The 6,698-nt window shown below is 38.7% G+C and overlaps 2 protein-coding genes across 3 annotated transcripts; one reads left to right on the top strand and one right to left on the bottom strand.

Annotated features, from left to right (window-relative positions):
• The first annotated feature begins 1,144 nt into the window (after positions 1-1,144).
• On the top strand, positions 1,145-3,284 carry LOC140865671 (lysine histidine transporter-like 7). Its single transcript, XM_073270386.1, has 5 exons — positions 1,145-1,443; positions 1,755-1,888; positions 1,999-2,444; positions 2,525-2,656; positions 2,800-3,284. The coding sequence occupies exons 1-5, from the start codon at positions 1,166-1,168 to the stop codon at positions 3,268-3,270; spliced, it is 1,461 nt and encodes a 486-aa protein (XP_073126487.1). The 5' UTR covers positions 1,145-1,165; the 3' UTR covers positions 3,271-3,284.
• Positions 3,285-3,362: 78 nt separating this feature from the next.
• On the bottom strand, positions 3,363-5,204 carry LOC140865672 (uncharacterized). Of its 2 annotated transcripts, none has more exons than XM_073270387.1 (3): positions 4,603-5,204; positions 3,862-4,047; positions 3,363-3,779 (listed from the first exon to the last, which is right to left on the bottom strand). In XM_073270387.1, exons 1-3 carry the CDS (start codon positions 5,086-5,088, stop codon positions 3,483-3,485), a joined length of 969 nt encoding a protein of 322 aa, XP_073126488.1. In that variant the 5' UTR covers positions 5,089-5,204; the 3' UTR covers positions 3,363-3,482. The 2 variants fall into 2 exon arrangements, with proteins under 2 accessions (XP_073126488.1, XP_073126489.1); XM_073270388.1 differs by having other exon boundaries at positions 3,450-3,779; positions 3,867-4,047.
• Positions 5,205-6,698: the final 1,494 nt, after the last annotated feature.

Below are 6,698 nucleotides of genomic sequence, written 5' to 3'. Positions count from 1 at the left end.
GGATTTCAAGTCATCGGTCAATCTAAGTCAGTGTGTAGCTTGGGGAGACCAGCTGCTCCTAAATCCTAATGCGTCCACGCCAACAAAACACTTCGTCACCAATCTAAGTCAGTGTGTAGCTTGGGGAGACCAGCTGCTCCTAAATCCTAATGCGTCCACGCCAACAAAACACTTCGTCACCAAAAATACGAAATGAGGTTAGAGTTGCTGGGATACTTGGCGAAAAATCTCCGATTCTCAAGTCAGTGATCACCACAAAATGTGTATTTCAAAATTAAAAAGTTTTTAAAACATAAATTGAGAGAATGTGTGTCACCTTTAAAATGGAGATACTTCTTTATTTATAGATTTTAGGATGGGCCATGGGCCTCCCAAAGGTTGGACCTCTCACTTTGGACTTAAACACATGAGCTTAATAAACTTGATACCAACTTAATACATATAATCTATATCTTAATTAAATTTAATTACTCCTGAACCCGTACCTATCAATATTATATTTTTTAAAATAAAAAATCATTTACTTAATCATTATCAGAGGATACACACTCATTTTATATGTAAAATATGATATGGCATGTCCTAAGGGGTGTCTAAGTTGGTGGAGTAGGTGAACTCTTGGCCAGAGGTCAGGAGTTCGATTTTCCCTACGAACACTTTCTTAGATTAGTCTGTCACATAGAATTTTTCCAATGTGGTTTAGCTGACTAGCGTAGTTTGCAGGCTATTGCGTTAGTATGGGGGTTTACCCAGAGCGCACCGAAAGATAGAGGCTGCAGGTTCCTACGTCAAAAAAAAAATGATATGACACTGATGTCTGAACTAATTGCATCATTGCTTGCGTATTATTTCCTATGTTCTTGCAAAATTATTTCCAAACTCTCTGTTACAATAATCTTTTTTAAGCTTTTGATATGCCATCAATTGAAAGAAAGTAATGTTTTAAATTCATTTGACTTTTTATTCTACATTCTTTCAAATTTTGGTATATTTAATTGGATAGTGATTTTAAAATAGACTAATTTATATTATATATAAATTAGAAACACACATGATAAATTTGTCTACAATCTATCTATTTAGATAAATTGCGTGTGTGTGCCTGCTTGTACAACATTAAAACGTATCAAGAGTTCTACTGATTTTTTGTATCACTGGCAAATAAATGATGATCGGAGAAGCGGCTACTGGCGGCGGGTCAGCTAGAATCGCACCGATTCTGGATGAAAACAACGACGTATCAAGCAGGACAGAAAGCAAATCCGAAGAAGAGTTTGTTATAATTGTGCCAGAAAGTGAACCGCCTCAAGATGAGCTAGAGCCATGGCTACCCATTACCGAATCGAGAAAGGGCAACACTTTCACTGTAGCGTTCCATTTGATATGTTCTGGAATAGGAGTGCAGCCTCTTCTACTCCCCATCGCCTTAGCGTATCTCGGATGGTAAGCAAGTCGGATCGATTTTTTCACGAAAGGGCTGTGAATTCTACAGTTTAATAGTCAGTTAGATAGTAATGCATGCTCAAAAATTTAACCACTTATAATAAAAAATCATGCCTTAGCCTTGATTCTGTCGAATCAAAGGTGCTTTCTGAATCCAAAGGTAATGTTTGGGATTACTTTTAGAAAACACTTTTTCAGCTTTTTCTTCATAAAATTTGAACAACTCAAAAGTGCATAATATAAAGCAATCTCAAACACTACCAAGATATGTCCCACGATAACTAAACATTAAAACTCCGATGGTTGCACAGGTTCTGGGGCATTTTTTGTTTGAGTGTTCTATTTTGGTGGCAGCTCTATACAATATGGCTTCTTCTCAATCTCCACGAACCGGTTGCCGGAATCCGTTACAGCACATTTCTGAACCTCTCGATGTTTGCCTTCGGTTAGTATCCTTGACGAAAAGTCGCATATAAAACATATATGTACACTAACACATACACACACGAGTGTAGTATTGCTATTAAAACTCATTGTATGTCTTGTGAATTCCAGGTAAAAAACTGGGGAAGCTGGTAGCGCTATTCCCTGTACTGTACCTGTCTGGCGGCACATGTGTTTTCTACATAATCAGCGGTGGCAGCGCAATGAACCAATTCTACCGCGCCATCTGCGGAAACGACCTCAAATGCAAGGAAAGAACTTTAAAAGTTTCTGAATGGCTTCTAGTGTTCATATGTTTGGCCACCTTCACTGATCTCTTCTTCATGAATCTCAACAAACTATACCGTGTTTCCCTGGTCGGGTCCTTCACAGCAGTTGCATATTGCAGCCTTCTGTGGGTTCTGTCGGTCAGCGAGGGCCGCCTGGCTGATGTTTCTGGCGATTCAACGATGAAGGTGGAAACTACCGACACTGGTGCAAGAGTTCGGAATGTGTTCAATGGTATCGGAATCATTGCTCTTGCTTTCCGAGGACATAATCTCGTGCTCGAGATACAGGTACTTCATAACTGTTGAATCATTTGTTAAAACACACACACGACCAGCTCGACAAATGACAAATTATTTTGTAGTTGCAGGGGACTCTGCCTACCAGTCCAACACAGCCTTCGCGTAAGCCCATGTGGAGAGGGGTTACTATTTCATATCTACTGATTGCTATGTGTATGTATCCGCTGGTAATTGTTGGGCACTGGGCTTACGGAAGTAAGGTACACAAATATTCAGACATAAACTCCGATGAATCTTGATCTGAATACCATGAAATACTCGGTCAACTGGTCCCCTTTGCCCCCGATGAATCTTGATCCGAATACCATGAAATACTCGGTCAACTGGTCCCCTTTGCCCCTAGGTGATCGTGAACGGAGGAATTCTTGATGCCTTCACAAAGTTTCACCAGATCCATACATCAAACTACATAATGGGGGCCATATATTTCTTAACATCGATCAACAGTCTGTGCGCCTTCCAAATCTACGCCATGCCCGTGCACGACAACTTGGAACACATCTACATCAGCAAGAAAAAGAAGCCATGCCCGAGATGGCTCCGGTGTGGCATCAAAATCTTTTTCGGAGGATTAACGTATTTCGTAGCAAAAGCTTTCCCGTTTCTACCGAGCTTAGGAGCCATCATAGGCTCGATCGCTGTTTCATGTGGGTTGCCATCCATCAAGAAGCCCCGAACACTCGGTAACATGTGGTGCGTAAACATTAGCGTTGGCTTATTAGGTGTAGTGTTGAGCTTGGTATTACTCAGCTCAGCTATTTGGTCTTTAATAGTTACTGGGTTAGATAGCAACTTCTTCAAGCCCAGGCAGTAGCTCTATGGGATCGAAATTGCGGAGTTATATATTTTATCAAGTGTAAAATCTTTATAGAATATTTACACCGTATACCAAATATTAAATATACTTAAAATCACATTTTATATTAGAATGAAAACTGTGTCACGAGCCAGCCAACAAATGTACAATTTGGTGCCAAATACAGTGTCTAGAAAAGAGAGAGTTGAGCTGCAAATGTAGCACTCTAGTCATGAACGATAAACACAGGATTGAGATTTGGTCAAATTAAGAGGCTTGCCCAGATGAGTACCTCTCACGACAACTTGACACAAGACACTCCTGTAGAACTTAGTCTTCACCAGCCTCCCCAGAATGTAGGCCCTCGATCGCATCACGAACGTCAGGTTCAGCGGCACGGGGGTGCTCTCCAGATGGCCTTTGGCGCCGCTGAGCAGCGGGATCCCGCCATAGAGCGGCACCTGATGCCCCTCGACCACCGGCATCACGGTTCGCTGACTCTTGCGGGACTGGTAGAAGTTGCTCATCTGCTCAGCTCAACACATGAATGTTTTGATTATATTTTGCTAAGTAAGTTTGGTTAATTGCACCAGTTGATATACAAGTTACCTGACCCGAAGCCACCTTGAGGTCAAAATAGTAAAGCTGGAGAGGAGTGGAGGTGACGTGGACGCCAAAGAATGTGGATGGGTTCCGGTAAAAGATCTTGACCGTCGAATTCAAAGATAACATATCCGTGGGTACCCCAGAGTTGTCCATTCCCGCTTGAACATTGAAATTCTCAAACAAAATGTTCTGTTCATGCATCATCAAAGTACTGCACATATCATTACTACACAACATTCTGACACTCCACATTTATTATACATATATATTGTGGACCGGTGACACACAACCTAACTTACTTTTGTGGGATTTAAAAATAAAAATATGGCACATTTTTATATTTTTACTCCTAATAATTTGAATTTACTGTCAATAATGGATCATTTAAATTTATAATTTTTCCTTCTATATTATATAATAATAAACCCCCATTGTTTTGTCCCCACAGAATAGCATCCAATCCTGTCAATTTGAACTGTTGCATAGACTCCATCGAAACAATATCATTAAAAAACAAGATTCTGCAAAAGTTGGAGACTTTGATATATCTTTTTACAACCCCAAGAACTAATATGCATACACACGAGAATTTATGTGGGTTTTGATTATAGTACATTAGAGCAGATAATAAAGTAGGAAGAATTGACCAGTTTCAATCAGCTTAATTTGGAAGAAGCTAGGATTATTAATTACGAGACGGGGAAAAGGAAATGAAATGAAAGAAATTAGAAGGCTTGGCCTGACCTTGACGATGATGTTGGGCTTGTAAGCGAGACTTGCACCCCAAAGAATCAAAGAAAACGTCGTAAACAGAGCCACGAACGAAAACACAAAGCACACAGCGTAAAACCTCACTTGCCCACCGTCCTTGGCGTCTCCTTCATCATATTCTTCACCGTCCTCCGCCTCTTCATGATCCCCCAGCTCATCGTACTTCCTTTGAATCCTCCGCCACCCGCCGCCGTTTCCGATTTCTCCGGGGTTCTTCAGCGAAGCAGAGTATCTTGAAGTGGAGGACTCACGTGAGTGGTGGATGGGTGAGCAGTGGTACTGGAAATGGTGGGTCGGGGAGCCGAACGGGCTCGACCCGTACGACATTTTCTCCAGATCGTGCTGCGAGTGGGACGGGCTCTGCACGTAGTACAGCGGCCGCCGCGGAGACCTCGGCGGCGTGGAAGCCTCGATGCTGGTGACTTCGGAGTCGGACTTGGCATGCATCGCCACCCCCATTGTTACCAAAGTAATTTAATTTGCTCGCTCTTACACAAAAATGAAAATGAACAATAGAGGAGAGGAGAGGAGAAGAGAGATGATTCGGTAAACAAAGTAATTTGCTCTTACACAAAAATGGGCATCATTGTCATTAATGAAAGGAGAAAAAAGATAAGAAAAAGGTAATGGGATTTTAATGCGTAAACCATGGAAAGTTTTGAAAACAAAAACATGGCTTAGACCTCGACCACCCTAATTAATGATTTCATATAACGGATTCTTTGCCTTGGTTTATTTGTCTGGTTTGTGGATGCCGAGGTTAATTAAGATTTTGTTTATGCATTGTAATTATCATCTTTTTGGAGGTGTTACATTCTCTATGATTTTATATTTTTTTAAAAAAAAATATCAATTGACATTATATTATGAATCCTGTAGTATTTTTATTTGAATTCAAAACATCAATTAATATTTTTTGTATAAAATCACTTCCTATGTAGTAACATAGATGGGAGGGAGATGTTATAAGGGACACAACTTGGGAGAAACGTAACAGCTACGAAACAATACCACGACCGACGGAAACGTACTTTTTTAACAGAGATTCAATCCGCATTGTGTTTTTTGTCACTACCACCACCGGTCTTAATCATTCCATTTTTTATTTTAAACTTTGGGTTATTCTTTGGAATTTATAATTATCAAGATTGTAACCATACATTGGGTACGTATTGTATCTACATGGTGAGTATATATAGAAGAATGATCAATATCATAATTCACAAAAATTTATGTGAGATGGATTTTCTATTTGAGTCATTAATTAAACATAATATTTTTTTATGTTAAAAGTGTTATTTTTTATTAAAAATAATTAGTATAGTTGATCCGTCTCACCGATAAAAATCCATAAGACCTAATCTAACATAATCTTTGAATATAAGGTTGAACTGGGAACGTAATATTATATGGATTTGACTTTAAAAAATATAGGATTTTTTTTTAAAAAAAAAGTCAAATGCATGAATTGAGATCAATATTTGTGTTATTCAAACACAACATTGAGGCCGTGATCAGATTGCTAGATTTAAGATTTTATAAATCCATTGGTTTGAAATGACTTGACTTGTTTGAATTGACAAAATAGAAGTGAATTTCAAATCCCATTCACATCAATATATGTAATATTCATCAATAGTTATGGTGGATATCCAATACAGGAGAGTCTATGCTACTCCAGAAAGATATATTTCATATTTTCATTTGTGGACAGGGGCGGCTCTATTAAGGGGCAAGGGAGGGCAGCTATTTTCTTTTTTAATATTCTTACATGTAAAATAAATTTATAATTATGAGTATAGATTATGAACCAAATACGAAAATACAAGAGAGGGGCAAAAAACCTTAGTTATTTTTCGTTATTTAATGTGTGCAAAGTGATTCAAAAATTTGTGGCTCATCATTTTTAAAAAATTGAAACACAAACACTAAGTTTTTAAACCTAAACACAAATGAGTTTAAGTTTTTTTAAACCTGAAAACAAATTGTTGAAGCAGGAATTGTTAGCTTATAACAAGCTTGTGAGTTTGAATTTGAATTTGATTTTAACCGTCGTAACAACCGTAAAG

This window comes from Henckelia pumila, chromosome 4, assembly GCF_033568475.1.
Source record: "Henckelia pumila isolate YLH828 chromosome 4, ASM3356847v2, whole genome shotgun sequence".
NCBI classification, from domain to species: Eukaryota; Viridiplantae; Streptophyta; class Magnoliopsida; order Lamiales; family Gesneriaceae; genus Henckelia; species Henckelia pumila.
This window is presented reverse-complemented; position numbering and strand designations above follow the sequence as displayed.

Excerpts from the sequence above, each read along its gene's own strand:
- LOC140865671 (XM_073270386.1), top strand. The coding sequence starts at position 1,166 with ATGATGATCGGAGAAGCGGCTACTGGCGGCGGGTCAGCTAGAATCGCA. Across the intron at positions 1,889-1,998 it reads CCTCTCGATGTTTGCCTTCG|GTAAAAAACTGGGGAAGCTG; the intron begins GTTAGTATCCTT and ends TGTGAATTCCAG. Across the intron at positions 2,445-2,524 it reads ATCTCGTGCTCGAGATACAG|GGGACTCTGCCTACCAGTCC; the intron begins GTACTTCATAAC and ends TTGTAGTTGCAG.
- LOC140865672 (XM_073270387.1), bottom strand. The coding sequence starts at position 5,088 with ATGGGGGTGGCGATGCATGCCAAGTCCGACTCCGAAGTCACCAGCATC. Across the intron at positions 4,048-4,602 it reads AGCCCAACATCATCGTCAAG|AACATTTTGTTTGAGAATTT; the intron begins GTCAGGCCAAGC and ends ATGCATGAACAG. Across the intron at positions 3,780-3,861 it reads TCAAGGTGGCTTCGGGTCAG|ATGAGCAACTTCTACCAGTC; the intron begins GTAACTTGTATA and ends TGAGCTGAGCAG.